Source organism: Salvelinus fontinalis, chromosome 42, assembly GCF_029448725.1.
Source record: "Salvelinus fontinalis isolate EN_2023a chromosome 42, ASM2944872v1, whole genome shotgun sequence".
Classification (NCBI taxonomy): domain Eukaryota; kingdom Metazoa; phylum Chordata; class Actinopteri; order Salmoniformes; family Salmonidae; genus Salvelinus; species Salvelinus fontinalis.
Window position 1 is genome coordinate 22,266,777 of NC_074706.1, and position 23,404 is coordinate 22,290,180.

The following is a 23,404-nucleotide window of genomic DNA, read 5'->3' on the forward strand; positions in this document are numbered from 1 at the left end:
TGCGTTCCATGTACAACCCTCTGCAGAAAGGGTGTGTGTGTGTGTGTGTGAAGGGTATGCTCCGGTGATGTACAGCGCCCCCTCAGGGAAGGAGGAGATACAGATGGAGAACATGTCTCCAGCTGATCTCCACCTTGCCAGTCCACCACCCTAGGTCAGTCCTCACTCACCCTCTCATACACACACACACACCCTCTCACACACATATACGCACACCCTCTGACATTGTTCCTCCCTCCTCCCCTCGTCGCCCATCGCGCCCGTCTCCCCGCCCGCCTCTGACGCTCTGCACTCCACAGAGGGGAGCCTTCCTGTTCAACATGGACACAGGAAGAAACGCCCCCGCCAACTTCCTGTAGAATCGGTCCAATCGGGTAATGTAGCCACGGCTCCGTGCCAATACGGCTCAGTGACTGTTATACGGATTGGAGAGGAAGCAGTATGTAGATGTAACTGTGAACTAGACAACATTGCCCCTCAGATCACCTATCCAGTGTTATTTTTCTGACATAAGACATTGTATTATACCTTCTACAAGGCCATATTTAGATGACCCTCGTTAAACCATGCAGCCTGTTTGCAGTGACTTGTTATTGACTTGTTTATTGTTTACTCCATGTGTAACTCTGTGTTGTTGTCTGTTCACACTGCTATGCTTTATCTTGGCCAGGTCGCAGTTGCAAATGAGAACTTGTTCTCAACTAGCCTACCTGGTTAAATAAAGGTGAAATAAAAAAATTAAATAAAAAAATTAAAAATTCAGCCAATCGTGAAGAATAGAACTGACTACTTCAAAATGGAATTGCCTCAATGGCGCAGCCCATGCTGTCACAAAGGCTAGAATGTCACATACAAAGATGAGTCCTCTATCTATCTCTATGGTGTGGCCTTACATTTTTGTAAAGTGTCTTTTTTCAAACTCAATGGTAAAGATGGTATCTATCAAACCCTCTGGTCGTGTTCCCTGTTGTGTATATTTAAACAGTGTATACAGTATATATGCAAATACGATCAGAAATGCCTTTCCATGCCAAAGTATAGCTGTTTGTCATTATATGGATGGTGCACCATTTTAGTACTACATATGAAACTGTCATTTCAACAGGGTTTGTAGAGTTAAATAACTGTTTAGGCAGCGTGTTAATACATTGGGAGGGTTCTATTTTATTAAGATGTTATATATCGTCTGCATAAAATCCTATTTATCATATTTAATGTCTTTTATATAATGATGCACTCCTGAAGGTTTTACAGACAGTGGACGCGTTCGAGCGGATCACTTTTGTCAAGTCGGTGACCGTCGTTGGTCACCTGTCAAAGTGTGTTGAATTATGGGGATACAAATGATCCCACTTGTGCCTACATGTCGACTGCATGAACTTTACAAAAATCAAAGGTCACCTACTTCATCCTGCAGCCATCCCCTGCATTGCGGGAGGCTCTAATGTCCACCAATCATTAGGCTGTTTTTGTTAAACCCACACGAACATGACCAAAGACATGACTGAAACAGGAACCAACTTTGCCTCGATTTATGTATACATTGGATATATACAAAATGAATGTGATATGAGAGTCTCTCATTGTTTGTACAAAGTACACACATGATTACAAATTATGATTGTGTGATATGGGAGTTGGAGACATGATTATTTTAACACTATAAAGAAATACTTTTATAACAATGGCACACTGCTATGTTCATCTGAGATTTGTTGTAGAACCACGTGTCCAACTTTTGGCTGTCGCAGTTGCTCCTCCCCCAATTTCACTCCTCGAATTTCATCTAGTCGTTTGCTTAAGCCTCACCACGCAAACGCACCCAGTGCCTTCATCTCTTCTACCAAAGGGAGATTGTCCTGGGGTGTATTCATAAGTGCACAATGGAAACATTTATTTTGGGGACAAATTCAGTTAGTCCCTACCTGTTTCAACCTGGTTGCTTCCTTTAGGTTCCTAATGAATGTACCCCAGGTCAGGGGGTGAGGAAAATGAATTCTACATTATTATATTCAGGAACATGGCATTTCCAGACCATGTAACCAGAACAACTCCTGGCCCTAGTTGGTCAAGGGGAGAAGGTCAGATGTCGCTTGATCAAGCTCAAGCTTTTGGAGTCACTTTTAAAATGTTCTTCCAGAACTGCTTTTCTCACTGTCTCATCCCCCTGCACACACACTTTAAAGGAATGGACAGATCTCATATGTACCAGTAGGTAATAGGAAGTATGTATCCATTTTGTTTTATTTGAGAACTTGTTTGTGTGGTATGCCACCATAACTGGAGAGGAGTGAGAATGAAAGATGATCGCTGTAGACATGAAAATATGATTTCCAACGCCATATCATTAGACCTTATGGAATGTTTACTTTGTTTTTATTCTACAAATATTTATAGCAGAATAATTAGTAGGAAATGCACATATCCACCTTAATAAACAGAAAATACCATACTCTGTCTCCTTGAAAACAAGCTAATCAGCTGTCAATTCTGTTTCACACACAATAACTAGGATCTTTATGAAAAATGCAAATGCTTTATTATGCAAAACAATACCAAAACGTTATGTACAATGTCGTGATTACGATCCTAGATTATGTTCAAAACAAGGCCTTTCAATTCCCATCCATCCATCCCTCACTTACTCCTCCTCCTCCTCTCCATTTCTCTCACTTGTCTCTCTAGCACCCTCACTTGATCCTCCAGGTCGGTTTTGTCGCCTCCGGTGCCAGAATGCCCTATACCCAATAGGACGCAGACGCTCACCAGGCCGGCCAATCGCAGCGCCGTAGTCTCTGTTCCAGCGCTGTGATCGCTTAGGATCAAGCCAAACAGTCCTACAACCACACCCAGCTTCAGTAGCCACAGAACCCGCCTCAGAGTGGATGCCACCAAGCGGAAGGCCAGGGACAGCAGCCAGTAGCCAATGAGAGCCAGCAGAAGCCACTGACCGATATAGACCACAGCATCTGGGGTGATACTGTTAACAGGCATTTCAACTGGAGGAGAGAGAGAGATACATGATATTAGTGCATTTTCTGGTCTAGTATTCTTAAAAATGCTTCCTTGTCTCCATTACAAGATGTGGCAAAAATGTAGTCTTGGCAGTGTGTTGCTATGTAATTATTGTACCAGTAGGTTATAGTCACAAAGCCTAGTAGGTTACTTTTGGCAATGTGGAAAAAACACGCCTAATCCAGGGCATGTCTGTCAGTGGGTAAAGGGCTCCCTTGGCAGGTCAGACTTTCATCCAGTTGTGTTGTGTGTGTGTGTGTGTGTGTGTGTGTCTACAGAGAACAATTACAGTAAATTACAATGTGAGAGTGTATCTAGTACTGTACATGGGTTGTGTGTTGAGATGTTGCACAATATGGGATCATTCAATATATGACACAAAAATGATTTACTTAATTATTATTGTTGTATTGACAACTGTCTGTTCCATTATTGAATAGTGCACTGGTTATCAGCCCTGGTCCTGGGGAGCTACAGGTTGTGCAGTTGTTTTGCTCCAACCCAGCTCTAACACAACAGATCCAACTAGTCAACTGCTCATCAAGACATTGATTAGGTGTGTTAGTGCTGGGCTGAAACAAAAGTCTGCACATGACATGCTTTAGCTCTCTGGGAACAGTATTGGTGACTGACTGGAGTATTGCATTAGCTTTCTGGGCCTGTATTCATAAGGTGGGAATAGGAGTGCTGATTTAGCATCAGTGTTGCCTTTAATATTATAATGAATGATCCTAGAGCAGCTGTTTACCATCAACTCCTGCTGCCCTCAGGAACTGGGTGAGGTACTTCATAACCACATTTGCGCCACTGGCCGCTACCGCAGCCAGATACTTGACCAACTGAAAGAAACACTGATAGGAGGGGAGAGAGAGAGTTGATATAGGGTTCTGTTTGAGGCAAACACATGGGTCACTAAATACGGAAATAAAACAAGCATGCACAAGGGTTCCCGTATAGGCCGACTTGTTGCTACTTGCACCTACCTAATTCGACAAAAACTGACATCATTAGACTAAGAATTTATGATACATACTACTCTTAAATTGAATTTAGAGCAGGCTATTCTTTGTTCCTCACCTTCTGTGCAGTTTCAACAGACCGCGCCCCGATAAGGTGGACAAGGTAACCGTGCGCCTCCTGGGACCAATCCGTGAGCGTCTCCCGGAGGACTTGTATCATTCCCGGGGAATAGTTAAATGACTTGTCGAAGCGACTATATTCTCCCGAGCAAGTAACGTTAACTACCACCGTGCTCAGCACACACAAGACGAAACACACTTTCATTTTTTCAGACGCCTTATGTAAAATCAAACAATTAAAAAAACATCCAACGTCTTTAGATTTAGTTGAATATGGTTTCACTGCATAAACATATGCTGCAACAATCTAAACTGGCTACTCTACGGACAGAAACATATTGGCTACAATGTAGCCTATGTCAAACATACGGAAAAAAAAAAAAACATAGTCTAAGTACAGTTTCCAGGATATAGAAAGTGGGCAGGTCAACACAAAATGTACTACAGTAGTTGCGTTGCCCTTCTTCACCTTTAAGTTTTATTGGCAAATCACAATCAACTGACAATTGCATACACCGCCACCTACTGTACTGGAGTGTGACAACCTAGCTATACCACTACAGTATATTCTCTTGACTAACCCTGGATTTCTAATAAAATAAATAACTCCGTGCAAACCTCACCACTCCCATCACCCCCACCCAAAATACCATCCACTCCCGTCCAACCTCTGACCCTGTCGAACACACATTTCACAAAATAGTAATACATGTTCAACCGTTTCCTCTACCATACAGCCATTACACATTCCAGTACCATATTTCCTATCAATTAAAAAAATGAATTCAATCCCGTATGCCCTAATCTCATCCTACACAACATAACCTCCTCCCTTTTGTTCTCATCACATGACACTATCTCCCGTAAAGATTTCCTTGTACTATACAAATGTCTGCCCTTACTACTTTCATCCCATTGTCTCTGCCAGCAATCTAACCCATTTTTTTCCGAATGAATGTTTTAATCTCTCCTCTACCCAACTGCACCTGTATATCCATAATAGTACTTTTCACTGCTCTTTTTGCTGTTATATCTACTATATTATTTCCATAAACTCCTACATGAGCTGGAATCCAACCGAACTAAATGTCAATACCATTTCTTTGTAGCACCAACGACGGCATCATTACTTCTAACCATAAATCATCACGTTCTGACTTTCCAGATCTTAAACTACACAAAACCGATGCAGAGTTCGAACATATTACTACTCTTCTTGGTTGCACCTCCTCTATTCATTGCAATCCAACAATTATCGCAAACATTTCCGTTGAATATAGACAAATCATTTGTTTGCATAGACTAACATCGAACTCAAGAATAAATACACTTGCTCCCGTCTTCCCATTCATCGTATCCTTTGAACCATCTGTATACACTGCAATACAATAATACAACTGATTACTAATATATTGATCGACTATTATTCCCTCATTATCTTCTTCACACCACTGTTTATTTTTTCGATCAGGCTAAAATCAAGTTAACTTGCCCTAGTCTTCTATTTGCAATTTAAATGAGGGGTTGCGTAGACTGGATGGAATTCCTGAAACGTTGACGCCGTAAAACCTGCGCACCGGGTAGAAAAAAGGGAAATAGGGCACGCTCGCCACCTACTGTCAAGAAGCCGACATTAAATAGCTTATCCTGCAGGTCGCAACGTTTTACAACGTTCCGATTGAAATAGGCCATGTAGAACAAACATTCTCTGACATGCAGAATAAGGATTCACATTAGCTCTGTTCATGTCATTTCTATCTGCAACGTTCGACAACGTTTGGCAGTTGACGGCCACAAATGTGTTTTATACCAACCTTTATTTTCATACCCTCATCTCCTGTTGTTGTCTATTTGTTCGACCACTTAAAAATTGTAGTAGTAGTAGTAGTAGTAGGTGTTTATATCACACACAAAATAGCTAAAATAAATGTCTGAACAAAATAAATGAAATTAAAGTTGATTTATTCAACTGTTATCATGTGCCCGGTGTTTACTTTATTACCTATGGCCCTGGTCAAAAGTAGTGCACTATATAGGGAATAGGGTGCCATTTGGGACACATACAGGGTCTTCTTCCATTACTTGTTCCTCTGGGCTTGGGCCTTGCAGGTCAGGTAGGCCAGCTTGGTGGTGAGCTGCTCAGTGAAGAGGGGGTGGAACACCAGCATGATCCTCAACATGTTGCCTTTACGGGCCTCGTCCACCGGAGTCTGGCCCCAGATATCTATCTCCTGGGTGGGAGGGAAGGAGGAGAAAGTGAGGAGAAGAGGAAGGGCAGGAGAGAGAAGGACATGAGGAGAGAGGTGAGGTAAGGATGAGGAGTGGATCGGACTCTAAGGTGAATTTGGAAAAAGGACATTCATTTCAATTGTCAAATGTAGTGGTGGTATGTTGAGGATGCTATGTTGAGGATGCTAACTGTAGAGTAAAAACACTTAGGAGGCATAACGGTCCAGTTGCTACAATACTTTGGTGAAGATTAAATTACTACCTCTTTTACCTCTCCTACCCCACCCTGAGATGAGCAGGGTCGCACTGTAGCAAAACCTTTCAAAACGTTGTGCAACTGAAAATGTGTTTCTTATTGGACAAGTTCAGATAGTACCTCCCTGTTTCAGCCTGTTTGCTTCCGTTTAGTGCCTAGTGAGTGAACATGACCCTGGTTCTTACCAGAGGGTGGCCCCATACTGACCCACGGCTTCTTATACCTCACACCTCCCTTTCCGTCTAATCCATCTGGTAGATCAGGGGCTGTATTCACTAGGCACGAAATGGAAGAAAACGGGTCGAAACTTTGAGGAACTGGGAGGGACTACCTGCACTTGTCCAATAAGAAATACTTGTTTTTGTTTTTCAGTTGCTCAGAGTTTTGCAACATTTTTCACTAATGAATATGACCCTGGTTCTTACCAGCGGGGTTGCCCCATACTCCAGCAGCCTGCGGACCATGACTGTGTCCCTCATCTTGACAGCCAGGTGCATGGCCGTGCGTCCATTGTAGTCCTTAGAGTCCATGTCTACTCCAGACAGTGCCCAGGCATGAAGCAGCTGGTAGTCTTTCTTGGCCACCGCCCTGAGAGGGAGGGAGCGGTGGGAGAGGGAGGGAGATCGCGGGAAATGGGAGGAGGGGGAGAGAGAGACGTGGGTCAATATTTCTATAACAAGAGTGGCATCTTATTTTTGAATAATGAAAGCACGGCTCAAAATGATTCATGTTAATGAATAAGGAGTTACTCACTGCAGCAGCTCCACGCCGATCCTCACTGCGGGCATAGCCAGTGACGCCTCTCTCATCCTCAGGAACTTGATGACGTCATAATGCCTGACATGCAAATGTGAGCCACCATTATCTGGCTTTAGTGTGTGTGCTTTCAACGTTGCTTTATTAGTCCCCTTCTAGACTTATTCCAGGTAGGCTACTTACAATGCCGCTTTGACAAAGCAGAGCAGGGTTAGTGGGCTACCTGTTGATAATGGCCAGGCGTAGGGGTGTGTTTCCGAAGCGGTCTTTCAAATGCTGGGAGGCTCCTTTGGCCAGCAGGTACTTGACCATGTCCAGGTTACCGATCTCACAGGCCTTCAGCAGGGGTTTGGTGCCGTCATAGTCCCCACAGTTCACATCCATCTGAGGGGGGGGGGGGGGGGGGTATGCAAGACAAGTGTGTGTGAGAGAGAAGAAAATGTACCCAAATAAAGAAAACACAGACACACACAACTACTGCACACATTTTCTAGGATCTCCTGGAGGGAGAGGAAGTCGTTGTTCTCTACAGCTCCGTTAGCGAAGGAGGGAAGCAACTCTCCCAACAGTCCCTTGCGCTCCTGAAGGAAACACAAAGAGTTGAACCAGGTATTTATCATCATGGAGTAGGTGTGAAAGTCATGTGTAACATCACCGATACATGGGCAAATGGGTCTATCCAAATGATAGATGAACTCATATGGCCTTGCCTCCATGTCCTTGTTCCGAAGCCAGCTGAGCTCTAGGACCTTGCCCAGCCATTGCAGAAACTTCTTGTCCCTGATCACAGGGCCTGCGATCACGATCGGTTTTAGGCTGAGATCCCTCGCTGGGGTTTTCTCCATAGCTGTGACAAAGAGCAGGTGGTATGTATTACGATAGATAAACACGCAGAATGAGTAAAATATCAAAGCTACCGAGCTATCTAGCTACTCTGCTAACGTTACTAGTAGCTAGCTAGCGCAACCAAATTTAGGTAGCTAGCTAATTGCAGCACTTAGCTATCTTCTCTCTGCTGCATATTGAAGAGGTGAACTAACTAGAGTAGCTTACTACCTTTCTATAGTATCACGTTACTTTACAAACATTGAACAGTTAGTTCATGTAAGCAAACTAGTTTGCTCATCAAGGTATTAGAGCTTGTCAACAAACCAACACAACCGTTGGAGGGCGCGCGAGATGAATGGCCAGATTATTTTGTTGCTTTTGTTTTACAACTGGTCATGTCCACTAGGTGGTAGCAAAGCCATATATTGATCCAAATACAAGTCTCTTTTGGTGGCGCAAAATGACAATTGTGCATACACTTGTTCATCGACCAGATACAGTAGATTTAATTCACTATTTGTAAAGACCTTGGGTTGTTTAGGCAAAAAAGTTCACCCTGTTGCTGTCAATTGTCAGTGAAAGCAATGACATGTTGACGAACATGATGATGGTATATTTGTGGCCGTTGGACCGAAGTCTTCCGTGTACTGAAAATTCCTTGTCAGAAAGAACAGAGATATGTAGCTAGGCTACTCAAATTACAAATAAAGACGTCATCCCTTCTGACACCAGGGAGATGTTCAGAGAGAGGGAAAAAGAGGGAGGGAGAGAAAATAATCATGTATATTTATTTATAAAGAGCTTTTAATATTTGTCCGTCATAAATAAAAACAAATGTAATGTAGTGAATAAGTAAATGTAAAGAGCGAGAAATAAGGATATGGGAAAAAAGGAGGTTAGGAAGGTTGGATGGAAAAAGAGAGGGGTGGATTGTGTGTGGGTGGGAGGGAGAGTGTGAGAGAATGGAAGAGGGGGCCAGAGAGGAACAAAACAATGAGTTTTTTGAATAATCTGGAGTCAGACTCCATCAAAGCAGTGAACAGCTCAGGCACTCAACTACCCTATAACCCTGCCTCCCTCCCAAATGGCACCCTATACCCTATATAGTGCACTACTTTTGACCAGTAGTGCACTATATAGGGAATATGGTGCCATTTGGGCCACATTCCATGTCTCTGAAAGGAGAGACTGTGAGGGAACAGAACAGGAAGAGATGAGGGAGGTCAGGAGGTCGGCAGCTGGATGGCCCAGTCACTGTGTGTGTGTGTGTGTGTGTGTGTGTGTGTGTGTGTGTGTGTGTGTGTGTGTGTGTGTGTGTGTGTGTGTGTGTGTGTGTGTGTGTGTGTGTGTGTGTGTGTGTGTGTGTGTGTGTGTGTGTGTGTGTGTGTGTTTCGAATGGATAGAGACGAGAGTGGAATCTCTCTGGCCTTGTGCCTAGAATGGGAGAAAAGGCTTTGATTCGAACGATACCAGGAAGTGTACTGTACATGGGAGCCAACCAAAATGCAGTCAACTGTTCCAAATGGTTCCATTCAGTTCCATCCATTCACTGGAGGTTTCATCTGGCTCCCAGAGCACATACACAACCTGGTTACAGTAACACTTCCTGGAGAATCTTAAGATGACATTTGATGTCTAAACCTCCTTCATGTTGTTTTATCATTCTAGCGTCCTGTTCATGAGGTGTACTTGTACATCAAGCTGCCTCACGCTGCAGAAACAGGCGATATACGGGCCGTTCTGGCTCGGACAAGGCAAACTTGTGTTCTAGAGAGAGAGAACACTTTGTCCTGACTATCCGGAGAGAAGATGAGCGGGACCTACTATCAGAACAGATGGAGATAATTTTACAAATGCATTTTGAAGAACAGTATTTTTGATATAAATGATTTTATTTAGGTGATAATATACAAAACAAATGAGGAATTTAGGGGAAATTAAACCATTATTTAACACTGCATTGTAGTAAAATACTCCATACTATGGAATAACATCCAAATCAATTCCACAGCTTCATGTTACACATTCAAAGACATAACATAAAGCCACAATGGTAGAAACTTAAACAAACCATCAGTGGTGGACAAATCATCAGTATCATAAGAGGGGAATTGGTGGAAATCTGTCTGTAGATGTGATTGGTCAGTTAAAGTCCTTCTGCGGCTGTTATTGGTCAGTTGAAGTCGGGGGCAGTGACCAGTATGGGAGTCGAGGGAACATCTTGATTGAGAGACTGGAAGTGAGAGAGAAAGAAAGTAAAAGGGAGAGTAGAAAAATAGATTAACTAATGTGAAGGAACATTTTACATTGACTTCAGGTGTCCCTGACAGTAATTTCCACGGCACTACTCTATTGCCTGCCCTGTGGCATCCTCTGTGTATTTACACAATCTTGTAAAAAAAAAAAATTGTACGGAAACAATCTCTCTGAAAAAATGGCCGTTGTTTTTACCGCCCTTTCATTTTGTTTGGATTCTGTCTTGAAATATTATTCCTCATTGCCAGCACTCTTGTTTTAAATATGGCAAGCATATGTTGTGATTATAAACAATAAACATATAATAATAACATTTAGACTGAACATATCTGCAAAAAAATTCAAGTAAAGAAATTAAAATATCTATTCCCACCACATCCTATGATGAATATGATAATGGTAATTAAGCAATAATACCCCAGATAATAATGAATTTTACAGTGATAAACAAAATATTAAAGGGAAAGTATTTTACAATTTTTTTATTTAATTTTATTCAACCTTTATTTAACTAGACAAGTCAGTTACTAACAAATTCTTATTTACAATGACGGCCTAGATGGTTCGATGGTTCCTAACCCGGAAAGTAGTCTATGGGCCAGGAGACACTGTAATCTGTAATCTGCATGTACTCTACACACAAACATACACATTGTAATGTTGTGGTATTGTGGACTTTATATTGTACATTTGTAATAATAGAGTAATAATGTATTTTATGATGTATTGTTTTATTTATGATGTAGGCTGTTGTGTTTTACTGTGATGCAATTGTTTTAACACTGTTTGGACCCCAGGAAGAGTAGCTGCAGAATGGGGATCTTAATAAATACTAAATATAATGTAAATGGAGTCTTGTAATCTACAACTGTAAATTGAATAAAATACTAAAGTTCCCCTTTAATGTATTTTCCTGTCTGTCTTACTGAGTATGGTCCGAAACTCCTCCTCTTTTTGTACAGGATGTAAGAGAGCGTTGAGGAGATGGTGATCTGGATGATGGTGAAGAGAAGGAGGTACGACTTTACTCCATAACTGAACACCTGAGGTAAAGAGAGAGAGAGAGAGAGAGAGAGAGAGAGAAAGAGAGAGAGAGAGAGCGGGGAGCGAGGGAGAGTCAGAGAGAGCTAAAGTTAAACTGAGAGCAAGTAATTTGTAAGAACATTTGTCACACATCGTTTGTAATATTGCATTGTGATGAAACAGATCATTTGAATATGAGAGATTTACCATTTCAGATTAAATATAATTTCTCAATGAGTCATAAACATGATGCATCACAAACACGTTGGGGAACAACATACAGTACCAGATAAAAGTTTGGACACACCTACTCATTCAAGGGTTTTTCTTTATTTTTACTATTTTCTACATTGTAGAATAATGGGGAAGACATCAAAACTATGCAATAACACACATGGAATCATCTAGTAACCAAAAAAGGGTTAAACAAATCAAAATATATTTTATATTCTAGATTCTTCAAAGTAGCCACCCTTTGCCTTGACAGCTTTAACAGCTTTGCACACTCTTGGCATTCTCTCAACCAGCTTCATGAGGAATGCTTTTCCAACAGTCTAGAAGGAGTTCCCACATATGCTGAGCACTTGTTGGCTGCTTTTCCTTCACTCTGCAGTCCAACTCATCCCAAACCATCTCAATTGGGTTGAGGTCAGGTGATTGTGGAGGCCATCATCTGATGCAGCATTCCATCACTCTCCTTCTTGGTCAAATAGCCGTTACACAGCCTGGAAGTGTGTTTTGGGTCATTGTCCTGTTGAAAAACAAATGATTGTCCCACAAAGCGCAAACCAGATGGGATGGCATATTGCTGCAGAATTCTGTGGTAGCCATGCTGGGTAAGTGTGCCTTGAATTCTAAATAAATCACAGACCCTCAAAACACCCCCGCACCATCACACCTCCTCCTCCATGCTTCACGGTGGGAACCACACATGCTGAGATCATCCGTTCACCTACTCTGCGTCTCACAAAGACAAGGCGGTTGGAACCAAAAATCTCAAATTTGGACTCATCAGACCAAAGGACAGATTTCAACCGGTCTAATGTCCATTGCTCGTGTTTCTTGGCCCAAGCAAGTCTCTTCTTCTTATTGATGTCCTTTAGTAGTGGTTTCTTTGCAGAAATCAACCATCACATCAAAGCAAATATTATTGGTCACATACATGTGTTTAGCAGATGTTATTGCGGGTGTAGCGAAATGCTTGTGTTTCTAGCTCCAACGGTGCAGTAATATCTAACAAGTAATATCTAACAATTTCACAACATATATCCAATACACACAAGTAAAGTAATGGAATTACGAATATATATAAATATATGGATGAGCAATGTCAGAGCGGCATAGACTAAGATACAGTAGAATAGAATAGAATACAGTATATACAGTTGAAGTCGGAAGTTTACATACACCTTAGACAAATACATTTAAATTCAGTTTTTCACAATTCCTGACATTTAATCATAGTAAAAATTCCCTGTCTTAGGTCAGTTAGGATCACCACTTTATGAAATGTCAGAATAATAGTAGAGAGAATTATTTATTTCAGCTTTTATTTATTTCATCAGATTCCCAGTGGGTCAGAAGTTTACATACACTCAACTAGTATTTGGTAGCATTGCCTTTAAATTGTTTAACTTGGGTCAAACGTTTTGGGTAACCTTCTACAAGCTTTCCACAATAAATTGGGTGAATTTTAGCCCATTCTTCCTCACAGAGCTGGTGTAACCGAGTCAGGTTTGTAGGCCTCCTTGCTCGCACACGCTTTTTCAGTTCTGCCCACAAATGTTCTATAGGATTGAGGTCAGGGCTTTGTGATGGCCACTCCAATACCTTGACTTTGTTGTCCAGAAGCCATTTTGCCACAACTTTGGAAGTATGCTTGGGGTCATTGTCCATTTGCAAGACCCATTTGCGACCAAGCTTTAACTTCCTGACTGAAACAAGTCTCTTCTTTTTATTAACTCTGCAGCAGAGGTAACTCTGGGTCTTCCTTTCCTGTGGCGGTCCTCATGAGAGCCAATTTCTTCATAGCGTTTGATGGTTTTTGCAACTACACTTGAAGAAATTTTCCATATTGACTGACCTTCATGTCTTAAAGTAATGATGGAATGTTGTTTCTCTTTGCTTATTTGAGCTGTTCTTGCCATAATATGGAATTGGTCTTTTACCAAATAGGGCCATCTTCTGTATACCAATCCTACCTTGTCACAACACAACAGATTGTCTCAAACGCATTAAGAAGGAAAGAAATTCTGCAAATTACCTTTTAACAAGGCTCACCTGTTAATTGAAATGCATTCCAGGTGACTACCTCATGAAGTTGGTTGAGAGAATGCCAAGAGTGTGCAAAGCTGTCATCAAGGCAAAGGGTGGCTACTTTGAAGAATCTCAAATATATGTTGATTTGTTTAACACTTTTTTGGTTACTACATGAATCCATATGTGTGATTTCATAGTTTTGATGTCTTCACTATTATTCTACAATGTAGAAAATAGTAAAAATATAAAAAACCTTTGAACGAGTAGGTGTGTCCAAACTTTTGACTGATACTAGATACTGGCGACACACACAAACACACACACACACACACACACACACACACACACACACACACACACACACACACACACACACACACACACACACACACACACACACACACACAGACCAATGATGAAAGAGGTACTAACAGTGGCATAGTGCTGGTGGTCACATTCATACTCCTGCCTGTAGTGTGTTGCGGGGGCCAGGGGGTGGTTACACGGTGTCTCTGGGTTGTTGTGGAGATCAATGAAGTAGAAGATGAGGGCCAGGAGAGAAACCAAAATGGCAACCAGTGTCACCACCATACACACACCCACCTAGAGGGACAGGGGGAGAGAGAAAGAGAGAGAGAGAGAGAGAGAGAGAGAGAGAGAGAGAGAGAGAGAGAGAGAGAGAGACAGAGAGAGAGAGAGAGAGAGAGAGAGAGAGAGAGAGAGAGAGAGAGAGAGAGAGAGAGGGAGATGTTTATGGGTTTTGTATGTTTATGGGGTTGTTACTGGTCTAGGTGTTTTGTATGTCTATGGTTGCCTAGATTGGTTCTCAATTAGAGGCAGCTGTTTATCGTTGTCTCTAATTGGGAACCATATTTAGGCAGCCATATTCCTTGAGTATTTCGTGAGTGATTGTCTATGGTTAGTTGCCTGTGTCAGCACTATTATTATATAGCGTCACGTCCATTTTGTTGTTTTTGTATAGTTCGTTCAGTGTTCTTTCTTCATTAAAGAAGATGTACTCAAATCACGCTGCGCTTTGGTCTCATCACTATAACAAACGTGACAATAGGAGTCAGGGGCCAGACCTCATTGATTATAGTGTACATTTTTATAATGTAGGGTGTGTGTGTGTGACTATCTGTGATAAAGTGAAAATCTGAGGCTCGCACTTGACCCACAAATAAATAAATAAATGCGCTGTAGGCTAGAGTCAGAGATGGCAGAATATGTTTTGACAGGCGGTGCAGGATTTTTTTGTGTGCCTATTTTAGATATGTTTCTGCTTATAATTTTGCTAGGCTCTTTGTGAGTCAACTTGTGTATTATTGGATACATGCAGCTTCTCTTCTGTCATTATATGTTTCCCTGGAAAATGAAATAAACCCTTGCTCACCAGAATCAGTTTGACCAGTTGTAAGGACATTGAAAGCTGTGAAAATGATCCAACATGTTTCTGATAAGATTTGAGTTTGGCTTGGATGCATATTTATGTGGTTGAAATACTATCAGCTTTTATGACGCTGATAGATCGCAGCTCTACAGCCGGTCCCTGTGCATTCACATTCTCTCAAGATTCTGAAATGAATAAATCATATTTCTCTACTCCTGTTCCCGAGTCTAAATGTACATTTGGTGTATAATTTTACCCTAGAAATGCTTAATTCTGCAGGAGTTAATATTAAGACTGTGTGAGAGATTAGTGTCCAGATGTCAGTTTCAATTAAACCCATCTGAACAGTAGGCTACAGTTCCCTTGACATGTCACAGGCCTATTTGAAGTCCCCATCTTGTGACTGTCGTATAGCGCCTCACAATCTTCACACATAATATATGCACTGTTATTATCCTCTTTTACCACTTTACCAAATCTTTCCCAAACATTACTTTTATGGCCCGCCCGTCTCTGTATTTTCAACTCTCTATTTCGCAGCTTTTCTCTTATTGAATTAAACTCTGGTATTGTCCTTTTGCCTCAGTGGTTCGATGTGTGTTCCCAAAAGCGTTTGGCGTGTAGGCTATTTGGCGCGCGCAAAGTTAGGCCCCAAAGTTTAGGCTTTCACACTAATGCCAAAAACACGAAAGAAAACCCTAGATGTAGTTTATAGGCCTAGATATAAATTGCACAACAATAATACATGTATAGATTTTTTTATGTATTATTTTCTCTTTCTTCAACCCAACTGCCATCTACCCGCCCTTCATTTGCATAATATTTCATAACCCTAAACCAATGATGTATATGTAACAGTATAACTTTAGAACGTCCCCTCGCCCCGACCCGGGCGCGAACCAGGGACCCTCTGCACACATCAACAACAGTCACCCACGAAGCGTAGTTACCCATCGCTCCACAAAAGCCGCGGCCCTTGCAGAGCAAGGGGCAATACTACTTCTAGGTTTCAGAGCAAGTGACGTAACTGATTGAAACGCTACTAGCGCGTACCCGCTAACTAGCTAGCCATTTCACATCAGTTACACTCACCCCCCTTTCAACCTCCTCCTTTTCCGCAGCAACCAGTGATCCGGGTCAACAGCATCAATGTAACAGTATAACTTCAGTACGTCCCCTCGCCCCGACACGGGCGCGAACCAGGGACCCTCTGCACACATCAACAACAGTCACCCACGAAGCATCGTTACCCATCGCTACACAAAAGCCGCGGCCCTTGCAGAGCAAGGGGTAACACTACTTCTAGGTTTCAGAGCAAGTGACGTAACTGATTGAAACGCTACTAGCGCGTACCCGCTAACTAGCTAGCCATTTCACATCCGTTACATATACATAAACACTAGATGATAGGGGACACTGTTTTGAACCCACTGTGCCTCCATCTTGGCACTCCAACAACGTTGTAAAAAAAAAAAAATTGGTAGCTATTGCCACGTTTATTCTATTACAGACACCTTAATGCATACTTTTAAATGATACGATATGAGCTAAACATACAAATAAAGCAATATCTAAAAACATTTTCCTTAAAGTATAATTTTTTGAAAGTATTAATGTTACTGTCCCCACTAAAACAACAAAAATACTTAAATACATGCAATTTTGTCCTTGAAACTTTAATTGAAATAATGTTGAATTCCATTCAATCCTATAGAACTCGCCAACTCCTATAGAACTCGCCAACTTAAAACCCGGGAATTAGTTACCTCTGGTTCATTCATCCATCCCTATGCGAAAAATGAACACTGACAATAAGGTCCGAGGTTAACACAGGCTTAGGAGATCTTATACGTTTTGTTCTATGAGATGATAGGAGTCAGTTAACATGACCTTTATGAATTATGAAGCCTTTATTATGAAGTGCTTAATGTGCTTTTTTTTAATTACATAAATTCTTCAAAATTCACAAAAGGTGATGTTAGCTGATGAAGATTATCTCATAGAACTAAACGTATAAGATCTCCTAAGCCTGTGTTTACTACAAACCTTATTTTGGGCGTTTAACGGATCGGTGTCCCTAAACCGGGACAGTTGTTGCTCAATATGCGATAATGTGACTAGAATGACGTTGTAAACAACAGCCAACTTTCCAGGACATAGACATGTCTTATTGTTAATCTGACTGCAGTGTCCAATTTACAGTAGCTATTACAGTGAAAAAATACCATGCTATTGTTTGAGGATATTGCACAACAACAAAACACTTTTATCATGGCAACTGGTTTGATACATTCACCTCTGAAGGTAAATAATGTACTTACTTTCAGTAATCTTTATCTGATTTGTCATCTAAGGGTCCCATAAAATGTAGAGTAATTTTGTTTTATAAAATCAATTTTTATATTCAAATGTAGGAACTGGGTTCTACAGTTTGCCACATCCCACACCTGCTGTCTTTTCTGTGGGGAAGCTAATGATCCATCATGTATGACATTCCTGGCAGTGTGTAAACTTAAATGTTTTATTGCCATAGGATTTCTGTATGTTCTCTATAGTTATGTAAGGTAATGTTAGGCTCCCGAGTGGTGCAGTGGTCTAAGGCACTGCATCTCAGTGCTAGAGGTGTCATTACAGACCCTGGTTCAATTCCAGGCTGTATCACACCCGGCCGTGATCGGGAGTCCCATTGGGCGGCGCACAATTGGCCCAGCGTCATCCGGGTTAGGGGAGAGTTTGGCCGGGGTACGCCGTCATTGTAAAATAAGAATTTGTTCTTAACTGACTTGCCTAGTTAAATAAAGGTTGAATGTACTTGAACATTTATAAATTGACCAATTCGGCACATTTGGGCAAACTCCTGGCAGAATTGATACAAAATATTGTGTAGTGATGTAATTATTCACTGGATCAGTCTGAAACTTTGCACACAAACTGTGGACAACGTCTAAATGTCACCTAGAATCCTACTTCACTGTCTTGGCCTTTCTCTTGCATTTAAAAGATGATGCAACAATTATTTTTGGGAAACCGCATGTTTTTTATTTCTATTATCTTTTACCAGATTTAATGTGTTATATGCTCTTACATTCATTTCACATTTACACAAACGTCAAAGTGTTTCCTTTCAAAAAGTATCAAGAATATGCATATCCTTGCTTCAGGTCCTGAGCTACAGGCAATTAGATTTCATTTTAGGCAGAAATTGAAAAAAAGGCTGCAAACCTTTAAGAGGTTTTAAACAAAAAAAAATACAAAAACGCCATTGATTTTCCCCATAGGCTTTGTCCAATGAACCATGGCGGAGTTAGTGCCTACAAAACGACGCCATTACTATTTCTCTCTATGGAGGACTGCTTTACTGGGGAGTGCTAATATGGCCGACCAGTGGCTTCAAAGCCTCTCATTGGCCAATACATAGAATCAGCAATCCAGAGTTTATATACATCAATGCCCTAAACCTGGTTGCCCCACGGATATAACCGTGGGGATTGCGGGTTATGAGATCACTAGTGTGAGTGTGTGTACGCGAGCATACCGTGTGGTGGTATTCATACTCACCGATTTCATACTGCTGTGTTTCTCCATCACTATGGCAATGACTCCTGCTGCTATGAACTAGACACAGCAGATATAAACAACTCCCAATTGTCAATAAAATGTCATAACCAATGATTAAAAGAATGAGTGCATTAGCTGATAAAATAATAATGAAATTGAATGGCAACACTTTTTTTTTAAACTGGTAATCACAATAACAAATTTGATAGAATAACTTATGTAACCATTCAGTACAGAGAGTGAGTATGAGTGAAGGTTGGGTTAGGTTACTAGGTTACCGATAGGCCACTCCACCATGGTACCCCAAAGGTCACAACCTCTGTGAACTCAGTGGAGAGGAGGGGGATGGAGTAGGTCATCACCATCAACCCAATCATTACCTGGGACACCTGATAGATAGATAGATAGATAGATAGATAGATAGATAGATAGATAGATAGATAGATAGATAGATAGATAGATAGATAGATAGATAGATAGATAGACAGACAGACAGACAGACAGACAGACAGACAGACAGACAGACAGACAGACAGACAGATAGATAGAACACACACAATCACACACACAGACAGATGCAAGCACACACACACACACAGACAGATGCAAGCACACACACACAGGCCGGTTTACTGTAAATGCACTTTGTGGGAACTGCTGATGTAAAAAATGTTTTATAATATGATTGACTTATTGACACAAACACATTAGGTTCCAGGCGTTCACCACAAATCAATGTCTGACATCTTTATAGAGACAGTAAATATAATGAGTCATGTACAAATACATATTTGATTCTTAAATGCATCAGTCAAACGTAATGGGGGAAGAAACTAAAACAGAACACTAAATGCACAGGGCTGAACACAACATGCAATAATAACCACCCCCTATTGTAGCATCTCCATCCATTAAAAAGTAAAAATAGTCTTTGACATCTGACGCTCACCCCCAAAGCCTTTGGCTCGCCTTTCTGGATGCTCTCGCGCAGAGCCTGCTGTGTGTGGGTCAGTTTATCCGAGTTGATGTCCGTCGTCACGCTCACTGACAGGTCCCTTGAGACCGACACAGCCATCCTTTGGCTCTGGAGTCCTTTGGCACTGGGGGTCAAGGAAAAGGACAATATGCAATGTGTGTTCAATTATTAGGCTATTAAAGAGATTGACCTTACCAACACTTTTATTTAAAATATGATTAATTATACAACAATAGTGAAACCTCCAGGGTGGACCGTTATACAATCAAATAGCCTATTAGGATAATCGACGCATCTTACCTTTTCCTTTCAGATACAAAATCACTTTAGTATGCCTAATCCACAAACTCAACTTCTTGTTGCCTAATCCACGAATTAGAAAAATAGATTTTGCAACATAGCCAGTCCGAGTCCGTTCCCTTAACTTTTTGTGTCTCCGCCCGTTCTTGGCACGAACGAAACATGAGTAGGATTAGCTTACTTTCACTGGTGCGAAGCCTCCACCCCCTAGCCCACTGTCACCCCCCTCGTCTTGGGAGACAGTGATACAAGAGTCAATATAAACATTCGTAGCGACCGTTTTTGTTACAGCCTGGACCTACACGGTCATTTTGCAACAACAAAAAAGGACCGTGTGCATACAACAGGGGCTGTTTTCATCAAGGTAAGTCCGTTTTTAAATAGCTGAGGAACTTACGTAAATGGTGGACGAAGTTGCGCTGATCTTCAGGGGGAATCGAGAGAGTATGGCAGTTTAGCCCTGATGTGTAGGCAACAGAACAAGATTATTGAGAAATAAGAATGGTAAATAGGCGTTATACATTTGTTTTTAACTGACCTGTATCTTTAAATAAAGGTTTAATAACATGTAGGCTAATTAAATAAATAAAAGAAGACTATCTTTCTATTATGGCGGATATTTGTGCAGGGTGCCCTGCCCAAGCCCCCCTCACATTCACTTGTCCTTGAACTTCATGTTGCGTCAATACAGTTCAGACCAGTCGGCTGGACCTTGTTAATGTACCGTCGTTCATTGCTCTTTCCCCTGTTTTGTTTTCTTCCCCCTCTCCCCTCCTTTTATTTCGTTTGCTTGGCCTAAACAAGCAAACCATTCCTCACTTCGAATACAGTAGAGTGCATAGTGCATGCAGTGAGGTCTGTGTTTGAACGCTATAGAATAATGTTTGGTGAAGCTGGTCTGGAAATGAAATGTTCCCATGCCCTTATATCTTGATTCAATTGTAATATATCCCCCCCCCCCCCCCCCCCGCCCGCCCCCGTCTCTCCCCAAGCCCACTGTGCACATCTGTTTTTCATCCAGCAGCAACATTCCACTATATCCAATGGGGACTAGGCCAACTCAGACATGTGGTTTTCATTCTCTCTCTCAGACCCCCCCCCCCTTTCCCTGCCTCTCTCCCCTCTCCTTTTTTCTCTTATTCTCTCTCTCTGACTCTCTCTCCCCCTCCCACCGTGCTTCTTTCCCTCTCCACCTTCTCTCCACCCCTCCCTCCGTCTTCTTTTCTCGCACCTTCTCTCTCTCCTCCTGTCTCCATCTCTCTCTCGCTCTCTGGCTCTCTCTATCTCTCTCCCTCTCTCTCTCTCATCCAGTCATTCACACCACTCATCACCACAATCCAAGTCCTTGCTAGGTCAAATGCACCTCGCCCCTCAACACAAACATGCACATGCTTAAAGGGATACTTCGGGATTTTGACAATGACTCTGGGGAAGTAGATAATCTTAGCTTGGACATTGGAGGAAGGTTACATCAGATAAGACCATGGTTGCAGACAGTCTGAATAGCTATTTTACAACTATAGCTAATACATTAGTTAGCAAGTTACCTTGTCAGTCAGGTTGCTATGGGGAGAGTCAGGTCCAGCTGTTTTACTCACAGCAGGGGATTCATGTAGATGATTTTTCATTTGAAAAGGTGTCTGAGTCAACTGTGCTAGAGAGGCTGAAAGAACTTGACCAGTCCAAAGCAACGGGCCTTGACAACATTCCTAACAGATCTCTAAAGGACACTGCGGTAATTATCACCCCCTGTGTAACTCACATTGTGAATCTGTCTATTGAACTAGGCTGTTTTCCCAGTGAACTAAAATTTGCAAGGGTCATTCCTGTATATAAAAAAGGGAATAAGTTAGATCATGGAAACTATCGGCCTGTCTCAATCCTGTGGGCTTTATTTGGAGGTCATGGAAAAGATTAGGTTCAAGCAGATTGACAGTTATATTTCTTTACATAACCTATTCTATGAGCTCCAATCTGGCTTTATGAAATCCCATTCCACTGACACCTGCCTACTATATCTGACGGACCACATAAGGAAGGAAGTAGATGGAGGGACATTTTGTGCTATGGTTATGTTAGATCTCCAAAAGGCGTTCGATACAGTGAATCATGAGATTCTGTTAATCAAGCTAAGAGCCATGGGCTTTAACAACTTAGCAGTAAAATGGGTCAGCTCTTACCTGTAAGAAAGAAAACAGATGGTGGATGTGGATGGGACCCTGTCTAAACCCAAAATCTTGAACTGCGGGGTACCCCAAGGGAGTATGCTGGGTCCACTTTTATTTCTATTGCATATAAATTATCTGAAATCTACCTGTACATGTGACCTTTTCCTATATGCAGATGATTCTGCACTGTTGGTTTCCCACAAAGACAAGAATGTGGTTGAGAAAGCCCTCAGTAAATGGCTATATGACAATAAGCTGTCACTTCACCTTGGAAAAACAGAGTCCATGTTGTTCGGGTACAAAGTGAAACTGAGGAAATCCCCAGATTTTAAGGTGGTAGTAGGTGACATAGTAGTCGCAGCAAAAGACTATGTTAAGTATCTTGGATGTGTGCAAGATAACCATCTGAAAGGGGAGAGCATGGCACAAAATGTTATCGCTGAAGTGAACCATAAAATTAGGTTCCTGGCTAGAACCTCCAAATATCTGGATAAGAATGCAATGGGGACATTGGCAGGGGCTCTTGTTCAGTGTCACTTTGACTACGCATGCTCTTCCTGTGACAATAGTGCCCCCAAGATATTACAAAATACATTGCAGACATCTCAGAACAAATTAGTCAGGGTTATTCTTAAACTTCCAGCATCTCGACTATTCCCACTTTGAAAGCCTTAGATGGCTTAAAGTGGAGGAGAGAGTTGCTCAGATAAAATTGTGTCTTGTACATCAGATTGTCCACAGTATGGTCCCCAGATACTTATGCAACTACTTTAACTTAGTTCGGGATAACCATAACTATTCAACTAGAAGGAGTAAACTGACTCTGTTCCTTTTAGATGTAAAAGTAGTATGGGGAAAGAAACATTTTTATAATTGGCTGCCATTCTTTGGAATAATCTTCCAAAGAATTTGAAACTTATAACCTCCATAGGTAGTTTCAAGTTCTCACTGAAAAAACGGCTAAATTAGTAGCATGTCTCAAAAGTGTTGTTTATTATATTGTGATTGTACACACAACACAATCACAATATAATAAACAACATTTATATATATATATAGGGATTGATTGTTTATATATTAAGGGTATGTGAGACAAGGAAGATGTACCTGTCCATAGTTGTTTATTAGGAACGGAAATGTTATTAATTATCGGATGTTGTGAAAAAAATGTTTTGTGTCTGTCATTGTCTGTTGTCATTACAATCGCTGCCTAACCTTGTTGTATTCCCACTTCCCCTTTACCTCTTCAAAAGGACCACAATGGAAATAAGCTGTTAAACTTTATTGTGTTATCCTTGATGATTTTCTTAA

The 23,404-nt window shown here is 41.4% G+C and overlaps 3 protein-coding genes across 5 annotated transcripts; all 3 read right to left on the reverse strand.

Moving 5' to 3' along the window:
- Positions 1-2,228: 2,228 nt before the first annotated feature.
- On the reverse strand, positions 2,229-4,708 carry tmem109 (transmembrane protein 109). Its single transcript, XM_055909863.1, has 3 exons — positions 4,093-4,708; positions 3,764-3,866; positions 2,229-2,999 (listed from the first exon to the last, which is right to left on the reverse strand). Exons 1-3 carry the CDS (start codon positions 4,297-4,299, stop codon positions 2,638-2,640), a joined length of 672 nt encoding a protein of 223 aa, XP_055765838.1. The 5' UTR covers positions 4,300-4,708; the 3' UTR covers positions 2,229-2,637.
- A 1,344-nt stretch (positions 4,709-6,052) lies between these two features.
- si:dkey-9i23.14 (L-asparaginase) lies at positions 6,053-9,948 on the reverse strand. Its single transcript, XM_055909862.1, has 7 exons — positions 8,392-9,948; positions 8,046-8,182; positions 7,821-7,916; positions 7,559-7,719; positions 7,333-7,416; positions 7,005-7,167; positions 6,053-6,325 (listed from the first exon to the last, which is right to left on the reverse strand). Exons 2-7 carry the CDS (start codon positions 8,178-8,180, stop codon positions 6,173-6,175), a joined length of 792 nt encoding a protein of 263 aa, XP_055765837.1. The 5' UTR covers positions 8,181-8,182; positions 8,392-9,948; the 3' UTR covers positions 6,053-6,172.
- Positions 9,949-10,036: 88 nt separating this feature from the next.
- LOC129841546 (membrane-spanning 4-domains subfamily A member 12-like) lies at positions 10,037-20,588 on the reverse strand. 3 transcript variants are annotated; one of them, XM_055909866.1, is made up of 8 exons: positions 20,464-20,588; positions 20,323-20,349; positions 19,599-19,749; positions 18,928-19,038; positions 18,650-18,706; positions 14,134-14,304; positions 11,346-11,462; positions 10,037-10,396 (listed from the first exon to the last, which is right to left on the reverse strand). In XM_055909866.1, exons 3-8 carry the CDS (start codon positions 19,722-19,724, stop codon positions 10,337-10,339), a joined length of 642 nt encoding a protein of 213 aa, XP_055765841.1. In that variant the 5' UTR covers positions 19,725-19,749; positions 20,323-20,349; positions 20,464-20,588; the 3' UTR covers positions 10,037-10,336. The 3 variants fall into 3 exon arrangements, with proteins under 3 accessions (XP_055765841.1, XP_055765840.1, XP_055765839.1); XM_055909865.1 differs by having other exon boundaries at positions 20,323-20,588; XM_055909864.1 differs by lacking the exons at positions 20,323-20,349; positions 20,464-20,588 and adding an exon at positions 19,926-20,064.
- Positions 20,589-23,404: the final 2,816 nt, after the last annotated feature.